The sequence below is a fragment of the Conger conger genome, chromosome 18, assembly GCF_963514075.1.
Source record: "Conger conger chromosome 18, fConCon1.1, whole genome shotgun sequence".
In the NCBI taxonomy this organism is placed as follows: domain Eukaryota; kingdom Metazoa; phylum Chordata; class Actinopteri; order Anguilliformes; family Congridae; genus Conger; species Conger conger.
In genome coordinates, this window is record NC_083777.1 from 6,036,717 (window position 1) to 6,063,435 (window position 26,719).

The 26,719-nt window shown below is 43.1% G+C and overlaps 2 protein-coding genes across 3 annotated transcripts; one reads left to right on the forward strand and one right to left on the reverse strand.

Annotated features, from left to right (window-relative positions):
* Window positions 1-903: 903 nt before the first annotated feature.
* On the forward strand, window positions 904-13,322 carry hps1 (HPS1 biogenesis of lysosomal organelles complex 3 subunit 1). 2 transcript variants are annotated; one of them, XM_061228619.1, is made up of 19 exons: window positions 904-1,071; window positions 1,674-1,790; window positions 1,864-1,998; window positions 2,599-2,741; window positions 3,466-3,574; window positions 3,906-4,066; window positions 4,329-4,428; window positions 4,957-5,023; window positions 5,271-5,332; window positions 5,721-5,888; window positions 6,600-6,779; window positions 7,033-7,109; window positions 7,375-7,503; window positions 7,825-7,889; window positions 8,280-8,419; window positions 8,755-8,868; window positions 9,399-9,481; window positions 10,720-10,896; window positions 10,969-13,322. In XM_061228619.1, the coding sequence occupies exons 2-18, from the start codon at window positions 1,674-1,676 to the stop codon at window positions 10,880-10,882; spliced, it is 2,013 nt and encodes a 670-aa protein (XP_061084603.1). In that variant the 5' UTR covers window positions 904-1,071; the 3' UTR covers window positions 10,883-10,896; window positions 10,969-13,322. The 2 variants fall into 2 exon arrangements, with proteins under 2 accessions (XP_061084603.1, XP_061084602.1); XM_061228618.1 differs by having other exon boundaries at window positions 10,720-13,322.
* st3gal7 (ST3 beta-galactoside alpha-2,3-sialyltransferase 7) lies at window positions 12,925-20,321 on the reverse strand. The gene is made up of 7 exons (XM_061228620.1): window positions 19,918-20,321; window positions 19,630-19,803; window positions 17,869-17,992; window positions 16,333-16,664; window positions 15,589-15,775; window positions 14,822-14,962; window positions 12,925-14,035 (listed from the first exon to the last, which is right to left on the reverse strand). Exons 1-7 carry the CDS (start codon window positions 19,938-19,940, stop codon window positions 13,799-13,801), a joined length of 1,218 nt encoding a protein of 405 aa, XP_061084604.1. The 5' UTR covers window positions 19,941-20,321; the 3' UTR covers window positions 12,925-13,798.
* Window positions 20,322-26,719: the final 6,398 nt, after the last annotated feature.

Consider the following 26,719-nt stretch of genomic DNA (forward strand, 5'->3'; position numbering starts at 1 on the left):
GACAATCCAGATGTGGATGTTTACATCGGTGTACCACTTTGCTGTTCATGTTTGAGACTAAAGCAAGTGCAAGTAATGGCAAGTGTCAGTCAAAGAGCAAGAGCAACTTATATTTAAAATGTTATGCCTTCAATTGTGTTATGGTCAATTCTGACCCGTTTCCAAGTTAAGATATGTAATAAATACCATCAAGTTTTTTGTATAGGAACAAGGCTTTGTGATATCCTCAAAAACGGCTATATAAACACAACAAAACCAATGGTTATGGTTGGTAAGTGAGTTTATTATTTTGAGCCTTCAATCAAACTATGGTTTTTAACTCTGTTAGGTCAGTTGGAACAAAGGAGTCAAAGTAAGCCACAAGGCTTCTGAAGATTCCACATCCTTCTGTTCCTACTGACCTTATTAACCAAATTCATTACTGCTAAATGTTTCTGTAACACAAGGATCAACTATATTACTCTTTGTCAGCCTGACAACAGTGTGGAATAGGTACCTGGGATAGTTGCGGTTTCCTCTACTAAGGAACAGAAATATGGAGATCATGACATGACGAGAGCATGTTTATAAATAAAAATAGGTTCTTTCCAGAACATAATTCATATTGAAATTGGTATGAAGATTGTTTAATAACAAAATAATTGTCATCATGCGATGGTGCTAACTTCTCCTGACAGCCCTTTGCGACAGTATACATATTTCCACAAATATCATCTAGAGTCCATGATACATTCTACGGTACGGTGGGCTGAGGGCATGTTTTTTGACTGGTTAAATATCCACGACAAGGATGAAATGCATGAATCTTACAATAAGTATACAATCCCCCAGAGAATCTCAGATATAGTTCTGCAGTAGCAAACGCTGCCAGGGTCACGTGACGGCCGTGTGGACACGTGACAGTTAATCAACGGAAGTAAAGGCATGCTGTCACTAAACTTTTGAAATAGTTTTGGATCAGGACAAAACCATTCGAAAGTGTGAAGAGATGCGTTTTCAGATACCGCATGTGTCAACCACGTACCAGAGAAGAGATGACATTAAGCTAATCTGACATCAGAAACGGAAAAGGTTTGAACTTATTGTTGTTCAGCTATATTTATGTGAAACTAACGTTAGCTAACATCGCTGTAGCAACCGGTTAGTTTAAGATGGCTTCTTGGCTAACTGTAAATTGCGTCAATGTATTTATGCAAAAGTGGACTGCTTAAGCAAGCGTTCGTATTATTTCGTCGAAATATCAATAGAACAGTTTTTTCCTGATTCCGAGAAGCAGAACCTTCGAGTAGTGCGTTGTGCAAAGGCAGGAGTAACCTCGCAAATGTCTTTATTGCTCACGCGCTTCATCTTATGACTACAGAGTTTGGCAAAGATCAGGCACGGATTAGAAAATCCTTTCATCTGAGGGGCAATATTTCAAAAGAAATGTTTGTCACTGGACAAATCTGCACAAATCTGAATAATAAACGTTCCGTTTCATCAGTAATATCACATAGCCTACTAACGCTACAAATTACCATTCTCTTTCTGTAAGTTATTACAGAAGAAAATGATTGCAAGTTATTCTAGATTTGATTTCGAAGTGGGATTCACGCCGAAACTAAAATAGAATTGAACTGTCGCAGGCACTTCATACGGTGACGTTATTAGTTCGTGGTGTCTCCCTTCTTCAGATGAAGTGCCTTCTGGTGACCAGCGAGAGTGCGGAGCTTCTCTTCTACTGGACAGACCCGGAGTTCGAGCAGACTATTCAGGAGCAGTATGGAGCGTCTCAAGAAGAAGGACAGAGGGTGAATATATCTCCCTATATTTGGTGTAGCACTGTGGGACCACGCGCTGAATGGCTCCTTCTTGCACCGACAGCCTCCTGCTTTCGAAGACAGCATCAGCACGCGGTTTGCCCCCATAATCATCTCCTGCAGCAGCATGATCGACAGGATCGACGACTGCTACACCTCTTTCACCACGGAGAACAATCACGTCTATGTCCTTCATCAGGTAACTTGCAAAAAATCAGAGAAACTATCTGTACATTGCTGTGTAGCGGTTTGACGAGTGCCATTACATTGCTGTGTTGCAGTTTGACGAGTGCCTGTATATTACTGTGTTGCAGTTTGATGAGTGCCTGTATGTTGCTGTGTTGCAGTTTGACGAGTGCCTGTATATTACTGTGTTGCAGTTTGAGTGCCTGTATGTTGCTGTGTTGCAGTTTGATGAGTGCCTGTATGTTGCTGTGTTGCAGTTTGATGAGTGCCTGTATGTTGCTGTGTTGCAGTTTGAGTGCCTGTGCGTTGCTGTGTTGCAGTTTGACGAGTGCCTGTATATTTCTGTGTTGCAGTTTGATTAGTGCCTGTGCATTGCTGTGTTGCAGTTTGACGAGTGCCTGTATATTACTGTGTTGCAGTTTGACCAGTGCCTGTGCATTGCTCTTGCAGTTTGACCAGTGCCTGTGCATTGCTCTTGCAGTTTGACCAGTGCCTGTATGTTGCTGTGCTGCAGTTTGACCAGTGCCTGTATGTTGCTGTGTTGCAGTTTGATGAGTGCCTGTATATTACTGTGTTGCAGTTTGACCAGTGCCTGTATATTACTGTGTTGCAGTTTGATGAGTGCTTGTACATTGCTATGAGTGGAGATGGAGACGAGAAGGATGAAGACTTGAGGAGGAAGATCTACGTGGTGAAGAAGCTTCTGGAAGTGCACTTTGGGGTTGTGACACTCAGCAGCTCCCACCTGAAGAGAGAGTACGATCATTATTAATTTATTATCATGGAATATGATTTTAAGTGCCAGTCTGTGCTACTGTATCTGACCAGGTGTTGTTTTTAATACCTGCCTTTGGACTGCAGGTATAAATTACCTGCATAGCCAACTGTGGTACAATGACTCAAGTTGTACACAGTCAAATTGGTCAATCTGTCAATTTTTAATGACACATTTATTTCTGTTCCTCCGTAAAGTATTCGGCCAACTACTTGTTTTATATATTTTACTATATGCATGGATTTGCATTAATACATATACTGTATTAAATATGTATATGTATATATTCTCACTATATGTTGGCACCCAATAAATATAATAACCAGTTTAACAAGAGAATCAAATTATTTTTACAGTTCCAAAATGAGTCCTCTGTGAATGTGGGAGTACTTTTAAGCAATTTGGCATGTAGATACAATATTCCTTTCAAACTTTTCCTTGGAAGTATGTAAGCTGCCATTTGCATTACGTACGTTTCCCTTTTCTCAACTGCCGCAGTTCATTGCAGGGTCATTATCCATGATGTCAGACATGTTGATGAAGTCCTTGTTTAAGTACTTATATTACAATGCCAAATCAGAAGAAGAGTTTTGTTGAACGCAGCAAGTCCACAACTGGAACGAATTGCAAGAAGCGTAATGGTAGCTGCTTGGAGGAAACAGGGACAGTAGCCTGTTATTCACGAACCCTGCCGGTCTCCTCTAGGCTCCGGCCCCAGGACACCGATCAGAGGAACCGCCTGTGGAAGAAGCTGCAAGGCCTTCTGGGTACTTACAGCCAGCTCCGGGAGCAGGACCAAAGCTTTCTGGTGGAGGTATAGTTCAGTGAGGAGGAGAACACCTTGGGACAACTCTTAATCACTCGTGCGCTCTTTGGCAGTATTTGAAATGCATGTGTGTGGATTATGTATTTGTATGTATGTATTTCATATGAAGTACTTTTTTCAACCGAGTGTACACATCGGTGCCACCTGCAAAGCAACCTATCCTCCCCCCATTTTGTTTGTAGTTTCTGGATTCTGTAGTTATTGAGTATTCTGCAAGAAACTACATTTCCGTGTATGTTTAGCTCCTGAGTGATTATATTTACTGTTCTCCCCCCCCCTGTTGCTTTCTTTGCCATCTCTGCTCCTCTCTCTGTTCCAGGCAGTGGAGAGACTGATCCACCCCACGCTCTGTGAGCAGTGCATCGAGTTCCTGGAGCGGCGGCTGGTCCATCAGATCAACAGCAGTCCGGAGCGTGCTGGGGAGGAGGTCCTGCACGCCTTCATCCTGGTGCATACGAAACTGCTGGCCTTCTACTCCAGGTACCGTGCTCCCCCATCCAGCAGGGGGCGCTGTTTCCCAGCGCTGTGTTGTACGGTGTTGATGTGCAAACTGATTTTTCTTTTTCTTCCAAAAAGCAACAGCAACTAAATTTCCTGATGCTTCCTGGAGTTTTAACATGGCTTTTTTTATTTAGAGATTTATTGCTTAATATTCCACCCTGCCATCAAACAGAGAGTGCAAAAAAGAAAAGAAAAGAAAAGAAATGTGTAAAAATCATGCCTGTGTGTTCCTCCACCCCAGCCGTAACGCCAGCACCCTGACCTCCTCTGACCTCCTGGCCCTCATCCTGATGGTGCAGGACCGCTATCCCAGCAGTGACCTGGAGGAGCAGCTGTCTGAGGTATGGCAGGCCAGCTGCCTGCTAAATCTCCTCTTACTGTGTCACACTGCTAGTCCATACCCTGTATGCAACAAACCTGTATGCCTTTCAGCCTCCCTGTTTTATCTGTTTTTATTGTATGCTGATTCTATTGTATTTTATCAAAATGATGAAACCTTTTTTTATTTTTAGAATTGCTAAACGTTTCCCACGACTCAAGACAGATGTGTCTTCAGCTTTGTTTTCCTTTGTGAAAGAACACATTCATTAAATACAGTCAAGATGTGTGTTGTTTGTAAACTTTATTGTTGAAAAAAAGGTAAAATAATTGCCTGCAGTCCCCAACATGAAATCATTTTCAGTGCTTACACAAATGAGACGTTCACTGCTTGGGAGGTCGTTGACATTTGACCAATAACTGATTGTGTATGTGTGTGTGTGTGTGTGTCTGTGTGTGTGTGTGTGCCTGTGCCTGTGCCTGTGTATGTGCGTGTGTGCGTGCGCCCTCTGTTTACATCAGTAACCGTGTGCTCAAATGTCTTCGCTTAGCATGTGGAGAAAACTTCAGTGCCAGAGGTCTTCTACACTCCAGAACCTTCCCCTACTGTGAGTTCAGGTAGGCCAGTGATCTGAACCACGGAAACATAACACAAAATTTCACAAAAAAGGTATCAGTACTTTTGGGAGAGGGACACGTTGCATGTCTTGTTGCTCAGTATGTGGTAGCATGCCATGGTGAACATATTAATTCATTTACAAAAATTATGCAATTAAGCAATTACAAAATATAGATACAGGCAGCAATTAAGGGGTCTTCTCCATTATGATCTGTTCATATACCCCTGTGTGTTCTCTTTCTGTAGGGACAGGCAGTGGAGAGGAGAGCCAGACTCCAATCTTCCAGTTTGTTGATCCAGATATTCAAGTAGGTTCTGCTCCTCTCTTTTTTTCTTATATAAAGAATAAACATATGGGCATAAATGTGCTACTTTTCAGTACAGTCAGTTAATGTATCATCACTGTTGACAGTGTGGTTTTCACATTCTGTCGATTACATGTCTCACCCTTTGCCATAATCTTCTCCACTGTCAGGCAAACGGTTGTTCTCTTCTGAAACGTATCATGTCTGCCTTCTTATCACACCGTAGTTTGCTGCTCAGGCCAGTCTTGTGTAGATATGAGCAGGAGGGGGGTGTCTCACTGGTGCGGCTTGTAGAGCACCATCCACATGCTCATTGCTCATCCCTGGGTGCCGGGCGTTTAGTGGAAACTGTGGTAAGATGGTGAATCATTTCTGCTCGCTTTGCTCCCAGATGGCCGAGGACAGCCTCCAGACCCTGGTGGTCCCGCCCCCTGACCCCGCCAACCCCACCAGAGTCTTCCTGGAGGCCACCATCAAAGAGGGCTACTGTCCCATGATGCCTCACAACATGTACTCCCTGCAGCTGTGGCCCGGCATCACCCTGGTGCTGCTGACTAAGGTCTGCACTCTGCTTTCCCGACTGCCATATACAGCCAATTAAACTACGTATACTTCATGAAAAATCTACACCTTATGGTTGAAAGTTGAGTTAGATTGATGGTTTATTCTGAATTAAAATAGGATGCTTTAGTTCCTATGAGAGCCACAAGGTGGCAGCACTTAGTCATTATTATTTATGCAGTGAAAGTTTGTGGCCTTAGAATTGTTTGAACTTTGAAAGTGTAACAGAAATTTTAGTTTGAGTTTGAATAGGCTAAATGTCATAAAGAGTCATACGGTTCCACATGTCAAACAAAAACAGTCCAACTTTTGCTGACAAAGGCTAATTTTGTACCTCGAAGCTGGCCAATGTTTTCTTGGCAAGAATCCATCAGCCATGACACGAAACTGTATGGAGCTACAGAGGACCAATACATAATACATCTGGCTTTGAAAATCAAACATTATATTCCTTCTCTCTTACCAGCCAGCCAAAATGTGAAATACTGCACTGCCTCCTCTGCAGAGTTCAGTTCCTTTGACAGCCATTTCTGTTTACATATTTATATACACTACCCTTTTCAGACTTTGCTGATGTTGGTGAATGTTAGGGCCACACATACTGTAAATAGCATGCATTGTTGTCAGGTGTGTGTAGATGCTTGTGAACATCCACCTTGTTGAGTGAAACTGAGGTCTTTACTCCCTGTCTCTGTGCGCTGTCTCTCAGATCCCCAGCAGTCAGGTGGCCATCTCCATATACTACTTCCTGGACACCCTGGCTAACCTGGAGAAGAGGCTGGGTGAAGGGGCGGAGGGGTCCAGTGCCCCCCGCAGTCCTCTGCCCCTCCAGGACTTCCGCAGCAAGATGGACAAGTTCACCCGCGCCCTGAGCGGCAACGACGTGCAGGTCAGCGGGGTCAGGGGTCAAAGGTCAGAGATCAGAGTTTTACAGACAGCAGGCTTCCTCCTAATACCGACCCTGCAAGCAACACTTGGATTTATTTATTACTAAATATAGATGTGTATCACATTAAATGTGATGGCACACTTAATACAGACAGCTTAAGCATGATACATCTATGTGTCATTTGGAGTGGAGATGTTGAGAATATCAGTGATGGCATGTTCATGTATCCACTTCTTCTTTGAAATGTGTTTAGACTTCACTGCTGCAGAGCACCTGGACAGAGTTCAAAAACAAGGCCTTCTCCCGGGGAGGTCCAGGGGTCAGTAGAGAGTGAGTACGCTTTCCGCACAGTCTCCCCCAGAGTACGTGTGTGTGAGTGTGTGTGTGTGATAGTGTGTGTGTGTGACAGTGTGATAGTGTGTGATAGTGTGAGTGTGTGTGTGTGTGTGTGTGTGTGTGTGACAGTGTGTGTGTGAGTGAGTGTGAGTGTGAGTGTGTGTGTGTGTGTGTGTGTGACAGTGTGTGTGTGAGTGAGTGTGTAAGTGTGAGTGTGTGTGCTGCAGTGTGTGAGTGCTGTACTGACCCCCCCCTGCAGGTTGCTGCCCTCGTGCAGGAACATGAAGACCCAGCTGTGTGGGCTGTACAGGCAGTGGTTTGTCACGGAGAGCGCAGAGACCCAGCGCCTCGCCCCCAGTCTGCAGGACCGCTCCGTGGCTCTGGTGCAGTACGTACACGCGCTTACTCCCTCCAGCACTCTTTAAAGGGCGCTCTGCCCAAAATCATCATTCAGTACCCCCTTTCATGGAGGAGCATTCAGTGTGACCTGTATTTCATGATTGACGATTAAATATGTTCATCTGAATCTGTAAAAGATCTTTAGCAATAATGTTTAAGCAATAATATTTTAAACATATTAACATAATAATGGTTTTTGGCAACTGATATCTAGAAAACTTGTAAAATCTCTGTGAAATTACCTGGAAGGATAGACGGAAATCTGGGTCAGTGGAAATATGGCTGTTTAAATTTTACCCTTTAAATGTAGGGAGAAGCTGGTGGACTGGAAGGACTTCCTGCTGGTGAAGAGTAAAAGGAACATCACCATGGTGTCATATCCTGTCCTGGCCTTTCTGCTGTTTAAAATGGTCGAGCAAAACGGGCTGACTGTATCCTGTACAACAGGAATGCATAATAATACAAAATAAAAATGTGTTATAAATACATCCCAAATAAATACTATAATCAGGACAGTGGTGGTGTTGGCTGTTTTGCAGGTGGCAGAGCGGTATGAATCATACAGAAATGATGCAAATAACCTGCATTTCATATCCACCCCACCCCTTCAAAAAAAAACAAAAAAACAAGCTGGTTTCTATATGCAATAGAAATTACCATGTTCCGCGCTATTGGGCTTTTCTGTTTCCTGTTCTATTGCAGCTTTGCTCTCACTTCCCTGTATGTTATGTGAGGTTTTGGGATGTGTCCTTAATTCCATTGTCACATACCTGGAAGACTTTCCCGGCCTGATCCACTTCATCTACGTGGACCGCACTGCCGGGCAGATGATCGCTCCTTCCTTCAACGTGACGGACCACTCAGAGCTGGGGAGCGGGCCCCTGCCACACTTCATCAAGGGCAAGGTCAGCCGGTGGAGCGCACCACAAGACCCGTCGGCTTGCTAGTCAATAACAACGTCTTGGTTACAATCTGAATGTAGCCCACCTGGGGTCGTACTAGAAATGTGTCGACGCCAAACAATATCAATGTGTGAATTTTGATAACCAAGCAGGTTTTTTTTTTTTTTGTCCCGACTTGTAGGAAAGTGTCAAAGCATGGTTAAATGAATTGCTGAAATGTGGTACACAGTTTAGACAGGACAGCAGTGGTGTTTCACGTGGTGAACTGGGTATTACTCCAGGTTATTACTCCAGGTATTACTCCAGCTGCAGGGCTGATGTCGCTGTGCTTCCTGCAGGTGTGGAGTCTGGTGGGCACCTCCCGGCACTACCTGCAGAAGGGCTACTCCACTGCCACCTTCCGAGATGGAGACTATTACTTCTGCTACTTCCTGTGGTTTGAGAATGAGACGGTACGTGCTGCTGGTGTACTGTAACGATTCAGTCCACTAGGCTATTGTAAGATGATTAGGTAACCATTTAACATCTAAGGATTTTTTTTTTTTCCTCCTATTTTGGACTAGTATCATGTGCTCCAACATAACTCTTCAGAAATGGGGTATTGGGGACAAACAATACATAATATAATTTACAATGTTCAAGTTTAAAGTGGTTGTTCTTAATTTTTCAATTCTGGTGGATTTGGTGCCTTCAGTGGTGACTAGTGGTCATGTTTGCACACTCAAACTATCACTATTCCATTCAAAGCCATCATTAGGAGCAGATGGAGTGCTTATTTGTCTTAGAAGATAATCTATCTGTAGGATATTTTGGGAGACAAGCAACCAAGAAAAAAGTCCACCTCAAAATATATTTTGTAATTGAATATGAAGTATGATAAGAACTTCAGTTTTGCTATTATTTTGTGCAGCAAACAATTATATTGTCAGACAGTGCTCTACTGCACTGTCTAATGGCTAATGCTGTTTCACTGTCCTGCCAGGGCTATAAGCTGGATGTAAGAGACCTTCCCATTCTCCTAGAGGACTCCGCACCCATAGGAATGCTAGCATGGGACTACTACAGGTACCGAGAGGTTAAATATGAACAGTTCTGATTGTACAATATGTTCTGAAGAGAAGAACCAGACTTCAATATTGAGAGGATGTACAGAATATCTTACAGGCCATATAGGCATTCTTACTCTGTTTTTCTCCCAGTTTGACATAGCCAATCATGTTCCTACACCTGCCTTGTTCTTAAACCATTCTTTACATTGTAGTCTCATTTTTGTACTGAGTTGAAACTATATTGAACTCTGTCAGGCCTGTCAGTATGATTTGGAACCCATGTTGAACCCTGACTGTTCTCTCCACGGTGTGGAACCCGTATTGAATCCTGACTGTTCTCTCCACGGTGTGGAACCCGTATTGAACCCTGACTGTTCTCTCCACGGTGTAGAACCCGTGTTGAACCCTGACTGTTCTCTCTACGGTGTGGAACCCGTATTGAACCCTGACTGTTCTCTCTACGGTGTGGAACCCGTATTGAACCCTGACTGTTCTCTCCACGGTGTAGAACCCGTGTTGAACCCTGACTGTTCTCTCTACGGTGTGGAACCCGTATTGAACCCTGACTGTTCTCTCTACGGTGTGGAACCCGTATTGAACCCTGACTGTTCTCTCCACGGTGTGGAACCCATATTGAATCCTGACTGTTCTCTCCACGGTGTGGAACCCATATTGAGCCCTGACTATTCTCTCTACGGTGTGGAACCCGTATTGAACCCTGACTGTTCTCTCCACGGTGTAGAACCCGTGTTGAACCCTGACTGTTCTCTCTACGGTGTGGAACCCGTATTGAACCCTGACTGTTCTCTCTACGGTGTGGAACCCGTATTGAACCCTGACTGTTCTCTCCACGGTGTGGAACCCGTATTGAATCCTGACTGTTCTCTCCACGGTGTGGAACCCGTATTGAACCCTGACTGTTCTCTCTACGGTGTGGAACCCGTATTGAACCCTGACTGTTCTCTCTACGGTGTGGAACCCGTATTGAACCCTGACTGTTCTCTCTACGGTGTGGAACCCGTATTGAACCCTGACTGTTCTCTCTACGGTGTGGAACCCGTATTGAACCCTGACTGTTCTCTCCACGGTGTGGAACCCGTATTGAATCCTGACTGTTCTCTCCACGGTGTGGAACCCATATTGAGCCCTGACTATTCTCTCCACGGTGTGGAACCCGTATTGAGCCCTGTGTGGAACGCGTGGTGTGAAAGCTCTGTGAGTAAGGACTCTGACCGTGCTGAACTCTGTTGACAGGAAGCTGCTGAGGTACTACAGTAAGTACCACAGCGGCGAGGTGGTGAAGTGCTACGAGCTGCTGACCGTGCACCTGGGCGTGATCCCCAGCGACTACGTCCTGCAGCACTGCTGCCAGCTGGCCCGCAAGTTATGGGAACCGTCTCGGATCCCGCTGCTCTGAGCCTACAGCCAGACCTCCTCCATCCTTCTGCTCTGATCCTACAGCCAGACCTCCTCCATCCTTCTGCTCTGATCCTACAGCCAGACCTCCTCCATCCTTCTGCTCTGATCTGATACAGCCAGACCTCCTCCATCCTTCTGCTCTGATCTGCTACAGCCAGACCTCCTCCATCCTTCTGCTCTGATCTGATACAGCCTCTGGACTGCAGCCCTAACTCCGACACCTGCCCATCACGTGGAATGTCTCCATGTCTTTTATGTACTTTTTATCAGTTCAGGAGCATGCACAACCAGCCACTGTGTCCTTTCAATTCTGCAGTGCTGTGGTTACGGTGCCAGAGAACAGCAGAAGAAACATGGATTTTACTGACCAGAGGAGGCGCTGTTGAGCCATGGGTTTGGCAGTAGGAAACCCTGCCTCCTGTGATACAGTTGGGCCAGTAATGCATCTCCCTGCAAGACATCCAGCCATGAATGGCACTGGCACAGTCATGAATTGAATCAAAACTTGGGCCTGGGATCATCATTTTAGACCCACTGCATTAAAAGCTAGCCCTACCCAAATGGCATGTCACCACTGAACCAGTTGCTAACCACTGTTGAAAAACCACATCCAAGTGAACCCAACGTATTTTTTTTTCTCGTTTCACTGCAGCATGTCTCTCGATGGAATTTCACTACTGCCAGCTAGCAGCTATGCAATTGCTTTCATAAAGAATGCAAAATGGCTACCTCACCAAAACAACAGTACTGTTCAACTGCTCTGATAAACGAGGCTGCAGTTGGTTAGAGATGACATTGTTGATGTTGGACTACTCTTGCTTTCTGGATGTTCAGTCATGAGAACAGATCATTTCCGGTTAGGTTCGGTGCATGTGGACAGTTGAATGATCGGTACCCTTTGATGAGGGTAAGGCACCCTGTTCCAGTTGGGCTCAGTCTTTCTCTGGATTTCAGCCCACAAAACCCCGATGATTTAATATGCAGTGATATAACAAAGCCAGGTAAAGTGCTGATGTGGACAAGGCCCTCCATGGGTTCCACGCTCCTATATGCCTGATGGTGCGGATCTTCCTCTAAGAAATGCAAGCATTGTGTACTGTATGTGTGCGTGGATGCGTGCACACACCAACAATACCACTTACATTTGTTGCACTTACACATATCGAGCTGTTGTTGGAATGATGGATTCAGCAATACAATTTGGTACTGATACATGAATGCACTGTCTTTCCTGTGGCTGCCCTCACGCAGATCTGTTAAGAATGGTCCTGTCACTGGAAGCAGTCTTTAGTGGCCTTCTGGGAAAACTGGACAAAGATACAGTGAGGATCACACCATGCTGAGATTGTTGTAATCTCGATGGTCTATCTGATGGTGCCTCTTAAGAGATTTCCTCCCCGGTTGCCATACTGCGCAGCAAGGGGCCCCGTGGCCCTTCAGACCCCTCTAGAGCTCAGAGAGGGCAGACTGATTGAGACCTGCGCAGTCTGCAGGCCTTCCAGAGGGGGCGCTGTTGAGCCGCGAGACACGGCTACCCTGGCAACTGGTTAACCTCCTTTCCCAGGCGACACGATGACCAATCGTGCCATGTGCTATTAGAGTCGGCAGTGACTGGGTTCAGGCCTGCCTACAGAATGCATCACTGGGTCCTTAACGTGCTGATTGGTAGCACCTGTTGTATAAGTTTGTCATTTAAACTCTTCAAGGTCTCAATTCTAGGGTTTACATTGGACAAGGTGCTTTCTATAGCGGCTGAGGTAATTAGTGTTTTAAGTTTGTGTGCTGCTTTGTACAGTACAGTGCATATATTGACTTGCTCAGGCCTGTTCCTGTTGTCTGCAGCAGTAGTCTGTGAAGGTTACATTCCAGTGACCTACATACTTGAACGACAAACGTAGAAATACTGTCCACTGTCTAAGCCCATGACGTATTGCACAAATTCCTTTAAATGCATAAAATGTTTTGGGTTTTTTTCTGCACATATACATTGTCTGTTTTTAAAATTCCAGTGTTTGACTGATCTTCAGTTGACAATTGTATTGATGATTTCTGGTTACGGTTTATTATAATATTATAATAATAATGTTCTTACACTTTACAAGGAAATCTGTATCGTACAATATGCCACAATATGTTCTAGTCCTACACTTATCTCAATCTGCCTTGTAGACAAACAACACCAAATACAATATGTTCTTAGTTTTCATCTTTAAGTTGTTTGTATTCTCTAATTATGCTAATATTTAACATGGAAAATGTAAGTACTTAACTTAATGTATTTAACTCAATACAAAATGTCTAAAGCTTAAAGAAGGATTATTTATAACAATGTTTATAACTTGTCCGTAATTATTCTAGACTGTTTTGCATTTGTGTAAACTTCTATGGATGTACTTTATATAAATTACATGCACTGAAAAAATGGATCAATTACTGCCTTCTGAAGCACCTCCTGACACTGAGTTTAAATCGGCATAGCTGCACAAAGATGTATTTACATTAAAAGGCTAATCAATAGTCATAATCCAATCATTTCATTAAGACTGTGTGCGGTTGGGCCAGGCGTGGTCCTTGGTTGTGGATTTCACTGATTGGTGATATGTCTTTGGTTAACTGCCCCCAACATCCCCCCAATGTGTCACAGTGAACATCCTGCTGCTATTGCCTCATCCCTCAGACCCAAGCCACCTGCCAGTGCAGGTGAACTGATCCAGGGTCAGTCCGAGCAGGGCGGGTAAGGATGGATGATCCAGGGTAAGTCAGAGCAAGGCGGGTAATGGTGAACTGATCCAGGGTCAGTCAGAGCAGGGCAGGGTGGATAAGGGTGGACTGATCCAGGGACAGTCAGAGCAGGGTGGGTAAGGATGAACTGATCCAGGGTCAGTCAGCAGGGCGGGTCAGGGCGCTTGGCCGGTCACAGCGCCCCCGTTAGGTCGGTCACGACCTGGGCCGTCACCAGCTCCCTGAGGAAGAGCTTCTCCACGCCGACGTCGTGCACCACCTGAGAGCGCATGGCGTCCATGTGCAGGGACTCGTAGTAGTGCAGCGGGGCGTCCGGGTGGGCGAGGTCATACCCAAACCCCGCCAGGCTGACCTCATCGCACAGCTGCAGCGCCATGACGACCGCGCTGGCGCCCAGCGTGGGCATGGTCTACAGGACAGAAACAACATTCACATCCAGCCATGTCCTTCTCAACATTCTCTCCTACTCTCAGCTGACTCTTGAGTTCCTAATGTGCTTTTAACACATTCCCTAACTGTAATTGAGACATTATGGCTCAGTGCAAGTTAGATAACCTACTCGACAGCAATGGATTTTAATGTTACAAACTTCCTACATTAGAGATGCAAATCTCCATCTCTTCCATCAAACTATCATTGATGCTTTATGAATTATGAATGTGCGCTGAGTTCTTGCTGGAGCACACTTAGGGCACAGTGACACTCTAAGACCCTCCATATTACATTACATTACATTCATGGCATTTGGCAGGCGCTCTTATCCAGAGCGACATACAGTTGATTAGACTAAGCAGGAGACAATCCTCCCCTGGAGCAATGCAGGGTTAAGGGCCCAACAGGCTGTGCGGATCTTATTGTGGCTACACCAGGATTAGAACCACCGACCTTGCGTGTCCCTGTCATTTACCTTAACCACGCCCCTACAGGTAAACTGCGACAGGTTAATGGAGACGGAGGGCAGGTCAGAGACACTGAGACCCTGCAGGTAAACTGCGACAGGTTTTTTTTTTTTTTTAAGATATTTCTTAGGCCTTTTTCAGCTTTATTGGACAGTATATAGTATAGACAAATGTCGGACGGTCGGATTCGAACCGCCGACGTCGCGGCTCGCAATGAGCATGCGGTCAGTGCTCTACAGGCTGCACCACCGAGACACCCAACTGTGACAGGTTAACGGAGGCGGAGGGCAGGTGACCTGTCTCGGCTGCTTGGAATACGCCTGTAACGCCAGACCGGTCTGCTGGATGATCTCCGGGTTGAGGATCCGGAAGTTTTCCGGCTGAAGAGGAATGGACTCCACCACCTTCCGCCAGAACCAGAGCTTCGACCACCAGTCCTGGGAAGACCGTGAAAACGGGAACGTCACCCGAAAATCTGTTCTGTCCAGCAACTAAAGGTCAGCTTTCCTGCTGCCAAATCTGCCACTTTTCTCCCAGTTTGCAATGCATGATTGCTGCAAGCTTTGCTGTGAATTTAGGGAAGGGCAGCCATATTCCTGGGTAAATTCACATTATCCTCACTGTGACTTGTGTCTCATCCCTGTGTGTACTTTGATGAGAGCAAAATGAAATTAAACTTCAATGCAATGAAATTCAATCTGTGTCCACATACAGGAGATAGAGAATCAAAACTGAATCAGATATTACATACTTCTGTCATTAACCGACATTCAAAAAGATTTTGATGTGTTTTCTGTTGTTTATATATTGAGTGAAAAGAAACATTTTGGTTCATATCTGGATGAAATTTTGACAGTCTTAGCACAAATACCATCAGCTGGTGACGGATGATTCATGTGTGGAAGCCTGATTGACTAGTAAGGGTTGATGACTGAATTTGACTGAATTGAAATGGAATAGACTGTTGCCCTGAACTTTAAAGTTCCTGCCTCATGTTTTAACAATGGATTTCATGCAGCTTTTTTAAATGGTTGGAAATGTCTTGATGCAAGCTGATGCCCACCAGACGTTCCTTGGACACGACAGAGGCCAGCCAGTCCAGGTCTAACCCCTTGAACACCACCAGCACCACCAGGGACGTGTTCCGGTACTCTCTATAAGAGCGTGGGGCTGCCTCAGGGTACATCAGACGGATGGTCGTCCTGGACCCAGCGTCTCTCTCAAACCCAAACACGGGTGCGTTGTTCAACCTACCGGGAAAAGATATAAAATGCAGGCAGTTTTATAAACTCTCAACCATTACTTTTCTATCATTAATCTGTGGTGTTCTTTATAAGGTCTGACTAATATTATTTAGGTTTAAATATTTTTTAATATTAAACTGCAGGAACTGCGATGCAATTGAGTCGGCATAGACTGGAATAAGAACTGTTGTGGAGGTTCAAGGATGTCCTACCTACATTACATTACATTACATGTCATTTGGCAGACGCTTTTATCAAAACCGACTTACAGCTGATTAGACTAAGCAGGAGACAATATCTCCTGCAGCAATGCAGGGTTAAGGGCCTTGCTCAAGGGCCCAACGGCTGTGTGGGTCTTATTATGGCTACACCGGGGATCGAACCACCGACCTAGCGGGTCCCAGTCATGTACCTCAACCACAATGCTACAGGCCGCCCTAACTAGGTAAATACCTTATTTGCACTACTATACCTGCTGGTAAATATTTGGTATGGTGTGCAGGTATCAGGTTTTTTTTTTGAAGTGGACGTGACAGTGGCACCCCTTCAGCAGATTCGCTCACCTGATGATGATGTCATACTTATCGATGTGGGCCCCCAGGCCCCTGGCGTGCAGAACGCCCCCGCTCCCCACCACCACGCAGCGGCTACAGGCCCGGCCCTCCAGCCCCGGGGGCGGGCCGGTCCGGGGCAGCGCCCTGAGGGCCCGCTCCGCCCGGTCCTCGCTCCCCTGCAGGCCCAGGGGCGGGGGGTGACTCCAGGGCGCGTGGGCCTCCTGCAGGAAGGCCCGGACCCCCGGCAGGCTGGGGCACAGAGCGGTCGCCCGCAGACGCTCCCCGCACCAGCCCCGCCTGCAGGCCTGGGACAGCACCGCGGCCGACCGGTTCAGCAGCACCTGCGGGCAGAGCCAGGGGTGGGCAGAGCCAGGGATGGGCAGAGTCAGGGATGGGCAGAGCCAGGGATGGGCAGAGTCAGGGATGGGCAGAGTCAGGGATGGGCAGAGTCAGGGATGGGTAGAGTCAGGGATGGGTAGAGTCAGGGATGGGTAGAGTCAGGGATGGGTAGAGTCAGGGATGGGTAGAGTCAGGGATGGGTAGAGCCAGGGATGGGTAGAGCCAGGGATGGGTAGAGTCAGGGGTGGGCAGAGCCAGGGATGGGTAGAGCCAGGGATGGGTAGAGTCAGGGATGGGCAGAGTCAGGGATGGGCAGAGTCAGGGATGGGCAGAGTCAGGGATGGGTAGAGTCAGGGATGGGTAGAGTCAGGGATGGGTAGAGTCAGGGATGGGTAGAGTCAGGGATGGGTAGAGCCAGGGATGGGTAGAGCCAGGGATGGGTAGAGTCAGGGATGGGTAGAGTCAGGGATGAGTAGTAGTTCATATACATACAGTATATCTGAAATGCATTTTGTTTTGTATGCATTTCACTCATTCACATATGTTATGTAAAAAGGGTAGGTGTAATAACCTAAAGCTTCAGCCTACATCTTTTCGGTTAATATTGTCATTCATTATTTCTATGTGCATTCATTCTGTAAAAAATGTTAATAAGGACCAAAATAAATAACTACTACTACTACTACCTTAAAATATTGCTGGCCGCCTCTGTTTTTGTATGGTTTATACCTCGATACCAACTGCAATACAATCTACACTTTCATCATTTTGATCACAGTGTATGCGCTCATGCCCACACACAATGCAACATGAAACTCACTTCTGCAAGTGGTGAACACCTTTATTTCAGTTATTAGGTCAGAATGTACAAGAATTGATAAATATATTTTTAATATAGAAAATTGCCTCCAGCATGTGGACGTCTGTCTGTTCTGAATGCTTTTCTGCACTCTCCAAAATTTGCCGTTTGAAATCGTAAGGAAGCAATGGGAATTTAAAACTGGTTACTGTTAATTTAATAAAGTAAAAAGATGGTCTCCTCATAGGCGCACTGGACAGAATCAAGGACAAAAATTTATTGCGAACAGTAATTAAATTACTAAAAAACACTTTCACAACATGCAGTGATTCCTCCCTGTTGGTGGGGTAACAGGCACTTGTTAAAAGGCTGTGTTGATTAGTTTGTCGGGCGGCTGTTCCGTGTACCATGTCTCTTTTCTGGGAGCTTCCGTCATTCCACGTGACCTGCTCCTGGTCTAGGAAGGCAGGGAGCAGCACAGCCGAGTAGCAGCCCAGGAGCAGCACCAGACTCAACCACAGGTTCCTCTCCCTGTCGCAGAGGATAGAGAGCATGAGTCTCCGGTCTGTAAAGCTCAGCTCAGAAAGGGCTGTGCAGTACGTGCCTGGGGTGCAGTTCCTTTGTGACTATTTGTCGATTCGGGACAGGATAATACACATTTCTAAACCTCACTTCTGACTGTTTGCTGATTTGCAAGAGATTTCTTTCCACTGACAGGTATCAGTGAGCAGGTGACCTTCCGGAAGAGGTGGGGTAACTGCATATGCTTGTTGACTGTGGCTCCATTGACCACACAGCGAGAGAGAAGTGGAGAAAATCCAAAATTTGCATTGGCAGAGGACCAATCAGAATCATAGAGCGTGTATAGGAACTGGAGAGGGAAGCGGCCTCTACTGTGCATGTTGAGTTAAGAACAGCTCGCCCTCTCAATGACCAAACTATAGCTTCAGAGCAAAGGTTACAATTCCTCAAAAGCCAGAACAATGTTTTCTCACAATCGGTGTCATTCAACTTTTGAGATTGATCGTGGGGTTTTCTGGGTCCTGGTTGGACTTTGCTGGTTCTCCATTGAAGCCATACACAAGTTAGCCATGTCTCCACTGTAGCTCTAACTGGTAACTGGCTGCACATTTTATTCCTGAGAAACAGATGGGCATACTGCCTATAATACAATATATTATAGTTGATATATTGTTTAAGAATAGCAATACTTTAACTCTTTCTGCAAGTTCTGTGGATTTCTTTTTGTATTATTTGTTTATGTTAAAAAGCTAGATATTGCACGCTAGATATTGCATTTTTAATTAAGACCAGACAAGTTGTATTAAAAACTAAATAATGACTGTGAGGTTTTTTTTTTGGACTTGGCATAGGAATTGACTTATTTCACAAACAACTCATATTGAGTTTGAATACAAAATGCAGCCCAGTCAGTGAGTGAATTTCCTCAGTGCCTCCACTGAAGCGGAGACTGAAGCGGTCACTTGATCAGTTCTTACCGAAACACTTTTCCAAAAAGTATTTGACGGAAACAATTATCGTTTCACGAGCTCAATTTATGATCACAAAAAATATATATTATTTGTCAAATCAGCTTGTTTTTCCATGTTGACTTCAATCAAGCAAGCCCTTTTACACTCAACATGCGCAGTTAACTTGCAGATATAGCCACCAAATTTTAATTTGTGCTTCTTAAAAAGAAAGAAGGTTATTTTATGTGGGAAAAATAACTAAAACCTGAATTTTCCTGCATATGCATGGGGGGGTTAATAATTCATCAATACAACGAAATCATTTAAAACCAATCTAATTGACCAGCTATTGAGTCATTCATAATATTGAAATAGAAAAATGTACTCTGACTAAGAGGTAAGACAAACATTTACAGTGAGACAAAAAAGGGTTTTAACTAATATGCGAATTTGTTCTTTTTAAATAATTCAGAGCTAATTTGCATATGTTCCTGAAGTTATACTACAACATTTTTGCCCACTGTCAATTATACTAAGCCAATCCCCCCATGTTTCGCCCCCATTCACCTGTGGTACCTCCCCTTAACCGTCCTAAAAAGACGAAACACTCCAACAATAAACCAGTAGCCTTATATGTTAGTCTCCTACGGTATCGTGTTTTATCGACCTTACTTTCGCAATTGCAAGATGGTTTACCTGCTAATGAAGAATTTTCTGGACTCCGTCTTGCCGGTTATACCTGCTGCTTTCTCAATATTTCTCGCCAAAAGAGGCAAGCCGTCCTCTGGATCTTTAACGCCAAGTTCTTTAAAAACACCCATAGCGCTTAATGTTTGGTCACGTAGCGCCCGGATGTGCTCTTGGTAGTCCCTTTAATGAAAAGATGACACGGCAAATTAAACCGGTGAATTCGGTTCATTATATTCCAATTTTATGCAGCATGAGTACAAATATCTGTCTGTATAGTCAGCCTTCATAGCCTACCTGTTTGTTCTTATGCTTCTCATTGTGTGACGCTGACATGAAGTTCACATTTTCCTATTTTTGAGGAAATGGCCAACACAGATTATGGCCTCGCTCAACAGCCCGTCTTTGTTCTCAGGCGCCATTGAACTCTAGGCTTGGTTAAAGCGGTTAATAATTCACATGCTTCGTTCAAATAGACTTTAGACAAGATTATGCTTAGCTGTAGAGTATTGCATGCGATGTTACATTTTGTAACATTGCTGTCATTTATCTGATCATTGTTTATACTATTTATAGGCCTACTGTTTATAGTATAGCGGCAATATATATTCAAATTTTGGTTCATCTGGCAGACAGATTGGAACACATTTTTAAAGAATACTTTAGCTCTTTAGTGCACGAATAGGCTATAAAAGATGGAACTCAGTTGCTGACGAACATGCTACGCGCACACAACCGTTCGCTATGATTGGTTGTCTGCTTCAGTACCTGTTACATCCCATTCTACACATTATACTCCCCTTCACGTGAACGCGCACGTCAAGCTATATTATGATGACGTTATGAATGATCTCCGCTTTTCTTTCTACAGTTTAAAACGATAATACTGCGGATTGTGTAGGGACCATAGCTATAAACAATAACATTTATGTTGTTATTGATTTTGGTGGACCAAAAATAATTGCAAAAAGTCACAGTGTTGAACACACTATTTCTTTGTAAAGGAAGTAATAAGCAGGCAGAGTTGGGATATCGTCCAAAACCTGGACGCCCAACAAAGTGTTAAAGCATGTTGAATACGTCGTATCTGCACAACTATTCGTTATAAAATGGGTTTCCAAAAATTTGAATAATGATTAGAATCCTACAGATTGTTCGTTGATGTTAATAATGTTAACAACAAGAGCTGCTATCATACATTTAATTTCAACTTTGGGGGAGACATGCTGGACTATGATAAGCATACTTAGCGACCGATTCACACTAAGTCTAGTGCCCATTAGTCACGTCAGTTTCAAGTTTTATAAATGTCAAATTATTATTTGATTTTCGTGTAAGGTCAAATCCACGGAATCTAGGATCAAATAGGTGGAATATTGACCGAGGTCCATGGATTCTGCCATTATTCCGAAAGCACACGGTGTAACAGAGGCTTGGAAGCTACTGACCCGTGTCAGTTATTTATACATTATCATGCGCGAATCCAACCCTACTGTCACTCTGGTGGCTGTTCCGGAAAGCCTTAATGGTAGCAATTGTGCAATTTTTTGTGCAATGTCTATTCATGTGATTTATGATTCATGTCTTTTTCAAAGACATCTTGCTAAGGGTCAATGTGTTAATTAATTTCAGAAATGTACATTTCTATAATTAGGTGTTTTCAAGGTCACCTGAGAATGACAAATGTTTATATTATATGAACTGTATATGTTTTTTGGACTTCGATGTGAAAAAGGGCACGAGTGCATACTTCGATGGAAATTATTACTGCTAACAAAAGAACCAAAAGGTAGCCTTAAGATAAATGGTAGATAATGTAAGAAAGATGATGTGTTAAATCCACCGTGATCATGATGAAAGTATCCAAAATGTTAATATAATCTCACGTGACACAAAAAGAACAATCCCAACACTTTCAAAGCATTCTGAGTTTATTGTCATTTTCTCAAGATTCAGTAGTGTAGAGGCTACAAAGCAAGCTGCAAACACTTCAAAGTCTTACAGCACATTTGTCCTGCTAGATAGTACACCGACCAACATTGGGCCATTACAGCATGTAACAACGTGAGTCACCCACATGAGGGCACTGTGGTGCAGGTAAAAAAAAAAAAAAAAGAAAAAGAAGAAGAAATAGATGAATGCAGTAACATCATAGTTGTCCCTTGCTCCTCAGTTTAAAAGATGTAAGACCTTGATGCGGCTCGTAGCCCAAGGACAAAAGACAAAAGTGGCATTCTTCTGGATAAACAATATTGCAACCAGGCCCAACCGTACAGAACGTGGCAAAAGCAAGGACAGCTATATGCCTGTGCCTTATGGAAAGTGCAGGAAGGTCCAGGACCTGTTTTTTCTACAGAATTTACAGATACCTTTTTGACTGAAAATCACTTGCTCAAGACTCACCCTCCCTCCTCAAAAGTGCATAGAGACCCTCAGTATCTTTTCAGTGGCTCACACATCAGTGCAGTAACAAAGCTGATCTCAGAACCCAACACACACAAACAAACTACAAGTCGGTTTTAAAATTGGATGTTGTTTTCAATATAGGAACTTACTTTGAACCCTATTATTAGGGTATATTCTGCAGGAACAATTAGTTAAGATGGGTTTCAAACATAGTAATTTTTACATTTTTAAATGTGTTTTGCCCACAGACACATGCAAACAAGACATAAACACATGAATGATGAAAAGTATCTCAGGTGCAAACAGCACCTTGATATAATGAACTGAAAACCCACAGAGGCTACCATAGCGCATTGTTGTATAAATGTAGATAAAATACTTGTAGGCAAAGGACATCATGGAGTACTGGTCAGCCCTTAACAAGGAGTTGATTGGAGTTGATGACAAAATGAAGCCAAACTGGATCTGAAAATTATGTTTCAAAACTTTCCTTTTTTGTTCTCACTTCAGAGGATTTCACAATGTACCTTTGAGTCAGGTTTAGTTTCACAAAATTACAAATCCTTGCAATTGTTCATTTGCCATAAACAGTTTCTCCAATAGTATATAGGCAAACAAGTTAATAGCAGCATTTGTTTGTATTTCTCACACCATTAAAGCTTTTGAGAGAGACCCATTTAGCTGATACGATAACCAGGTTCAGCTCTGAATAAGAGGAAATGAGAAAGCAGACCTGTAAACATGAACAGCTGGGGAGTCTGTCTAGAACAACAGATTGAAACCTTCCCAATCAACCCTTAACTGGCAGATAGATTCAGAGGCATGCCAGAAAGCGCTTCAGTGCTTTGTTACTATTGACTGTGGCGCAGTTGAGAGCTCTTGGTCTTGGAGATAAAAGCAAACCAAAAAAAGGTCTCCATGGAAAAGTGAGAGGGTCAAAGTGTAGTCTGTATAACCAGACTCACACTCAATGGAGCAAAGAACCCTGTCAGCAAATTCCATTCTACACTAATGAGGCCAAAGTTCAAAATATCTGATTTGTAATACTAATAACTTTATTTATCCAGCACTTTTCTAGCAGTGCACAAAGTTATTTACAGAACATAAATGAAGAACACATTTCTGGAGATTTGGGCATTTTGTTGAACATTGATGAGTCAAAGGTAAAGACTGTGAATCCAGGACTTGATATTAGAGGTGAAAAAGATGATGCACCACTTCATTGTGCATCAATGCATTCCTTTGTCAGATAATACATTTCATCTTGTACTGAATAGTGAAGATAACATGTCAAGGGTTTTGTGCATTCTGACACACTAACCTTAAAAGCGTTTGCTTATTTACTCTAGTCTTATTCCAATCAAAACCAGATCATCATTCAAGTAAAAATAGTTATTTACATCAAAATCTTTTCTAGGAGAGCCCCTCTAGGCCCATCAATGAACTATGCAGTGAAGTGTCCAGCACGGCATGAAGTGCAGACTTGAACACCATGAAAGCCTCTGTCTGCTACACAAGGGTTCAGTCAGGATTCTCCTCATCCAATCACACACCAGCAAATCCTCCTGCCAGTCTACAGTGTCCATTTTGTCAATCAAGCACAAAAATACTGAAACCTTGCAAGCTAACAAAAAATGCTAACTAGCCAGATAGCATGTGTGGCTTTTTATCACTTTACAGTCCCATAGCATAATGCCACATTTTGTAATTCACTGAGGATGATTCATTTACTATTAACTATATGTGATGTTACCACTAGAGTAACATTTATCATAAAAATTGTAAATAGTGGCAGACTCAGTGATGAAAATGTAATCTCCATCAATCTTTTTCTGTTTGAAAGCATTAACAAATATTTTATCTTGATCCAAGGGTGACCCCCAAGACAAGATGTACATGTTTGGCAGCATTTAGTCTCTGCCTGTCCTTTAAAACATGATTAAATGCAAGCTTTCATTTTTTTAAATGTACTTGCACGGCTGAGCCAGTGAAGGGAAAATATGTAATTTATTTATCAATAATTTAAAGACAATTGTGTTGATTGAATCCAGGCCTTTAAGTGTTGCCCAGGTTTTAAAAAAAACAACTACATTGACTTTTTGCAAGCTCTCTGACTCGCTATTTCCACCGAGGTAATTTCTAATAATCAACAAGACCACATGGTTTCATGGTAAGAACCAGATATTCAACAAAAATAAAACATTAATGCCTAGATTTATTACAATGAAAAGTGTAATGGTGGTTAAAATCTTTGGTTCTGAATACCAGTTTACATGCCTTCTGTGCATATTACAGTATGACCATGGCTGGGTCTTTGTCACAGAAGTTGGAGCTGTCACAGATTCTGTGCACAAAACACACAAACCTTGCATTGATCAACTTGTTGTACCAAAACAACCTTTAAAGATGGTAACCCTCTTTCATTACTGGAGTAATGCGATTTGAGCATGCTCCATTTCTATCAGCATTCTCTTAAAGGCAGAAAGCATTCCGTTTCTTTCTGTGATGGACCAAAGCGATTAAATGCCCCGGCCTATCAGTGCATTTCACTCTCATTATTTGTTCCAAGCAGCAACTGCCTGTTTTTATTTTTTATTATTATTATTATTTATTTTTTTTACTTTTAATGGTACTACAGTTGTGCCTGTTATTTAAATTGTTTCCCACTGCGGCACGAGATCGATTAGTTAATTAGATCAGATTTCATTTTAAACACTGATTCTGCCGCTTTTTAAGTTTTCTGTGATGTAAAACTTTGCCGTAGCTGCTCAGTGATTTTAGGCAATATTTCCTGTGACAAACACCCGGCCTTGCTTAGGGCATAAAGTCAACCGTTGTCAGTTAGAGGGTTGGTGTTACACAATTTCTTTTTGTTTTTTTTACAATTTCTCTTTCTCTTTCTCTTTCACGTGCACCATTTCTTTAACACCTTCACTGCACATTCCTGTCTGTTTTAGGCCATGATGCGACTAGCTAGCATTTCCCACCACACTGTGAATACTGTACTGTACATAATCTCCGTGGTATGACTAAACCTGAGAAACACCAAAGAACTCTGAGCTCAATTCAGATAGATTATTAAGCATCTTCAACAGTAGATCCCCAAAAAACATGCAGCTCAACAGTGATCTGTACAACCTTTCACTGCACAGTTGGATGAAAGTGAACAGAATTTGATCTGACCTCAACATAGTACAAAGGTAAACGTGACATCTTTTGCAGATTGTGCTGCCTGTTTAATATTTGTTTGCATTTATTACATATTAAAAATCAGAGCCTGTGCAAAAATTTGGGCACCTTGTTGGTTAACACTTATTACTAAAACCTACCTTGGCAGGTACGCATATAACCATTTCCAGACAGCTCCTATAGCCAGGAAAGCCTTCCTATTCTTCCTTGCAGAAATAATTTTATAATTTAATAATAAATAATTAATTTGCCCTTGCATGTACTGCAAGCTTGGGGGCTCTCTATAGATGTTCAATGTTCAAGTCTGGGAACACCAAAAGATGAAATATCCAACGCCATGTTGTATGGTCGAAAAGGTCATTTTTCTGACAGTTCCAATCAAAGACGATCATTGGAAGAATTCCGCAAGAAAATATAAAAAAAACTTCCTAAAGCAAGAACTGAAATGGTATAGAAAATGTTTGGAAGATAAAGTATATCTGCTAAAGGGTAACCAAACTCTTGCACATGCTATGTTCTCTTACTTTTATTAACTAGAATCTTTATTAAAATAAATAGTACCTCTTGTATTCAAATTAGCATCAAAATGTCATGTTTAACTTTGTGCCAATGTAGAGGCCAGGTTCATTCCATTCATTCATTTACAAACTCTTTGACCTGGGATGCTAAAGTTTGCACAACTATATGTAAAAATGAATACATGGTGGCTGAATTGTTATTCCCAATACTGTAAATCCTGAAAAAACATTAAAGTGAAGATCAGACAATGCGAAATCAGCAAAATGTGTGAAAAAAGAACAGGACAGTTCCTTATTGCCCCGTAAGCAATTGTGATACATTCCACTGGGAACAAGTATATCGAGAAACAGTGACATGTACTTTGACAGGCAAAACGAAGACATTTCCCAGATGTGACACTGGGATGTGATGTAGAGATCTAATCTAAACGCACACCACAAACTCGAGCTCCAGGCTCCACTTCCCATGAGTGCTCTTGTAAAACACTCTCCAGCTCTGAATCCTGCCTCTGGAGCTCTCCATCCATTCCCCAAAGAGTCTCAGGAGCATAGTTCAACAAAGACCATCATGGCCTATGATAGCTTGTCCTCCAGAAAGGTAGTGGTCTCCGTTTGGTGAAGCAAAATAGCAAGCATAACTTCAAAGAATATTATATGACTGAACCTTACTAAAACTGGCCATTATATATCTGCCTATTTCTCTTCTTCTAAAGGCTAGGAGTCAGGTGCACATGTGTGTTATTCTGAGATAACACACAAATGCAGTATACTTTTAAAACAACTCAACACAAGATTAAGGCAAAAAGTGAAATGTGACAAACGGACAACTCTACAACTCACAGCTTAAGATTAGTTAAGCAAGACTCGTTTTCATGATGAACACTTTAAATAGGCAATACATTTACAATACAGTAAGCAAAAACATCCTTACGAGGTGGAGAAACCAACTTGTTCTGTGTCCACTTTAGTTTATAGGTTTCTTTTCT

Coding starts and splice junctions, on each gene's coding strand:
- hps1 (XM_061228618.1), top strand. CDS start 1,674: ATGAAGTGCCTTCTGGTGACCAGCGAGAGTGCGGAGCTTCTCTTCTAC. Junction 5,889..6,599: donor CCCTGGTGCTGCTGACTAAG/GTCTGCACTCTG, acceptor GCTGTCTCTCAG/ATCCCCAGCAGTCAGGTGGC. Junction 8,420..8,754: donor CACACTTCATCAAGGGCAAG/GTCAGCCGGTGG, acceptor TGCTTCCTGCAG/GTGTGGAGTCTGGTGGGCAC.
- st3gal7 (XM_061228620.1), bottom strand. CDS start 19,940: ATGAGAAGCATAAGAACAAACAG. Junction 16,665..17,868: donor GCTCCCAGAAAAGAGACATG/GTACACGGAACA, acceptor CTCTGCCCGCAG/GTGCTGCTGAACCGGTCGGC. Junction 15,776..16,332: donor AAGTATGACATCATCATCAG/GTGAGCGAATCT, acceptor TTTTCCCGGTAG/GTTGAACAACGCACCCGTGT.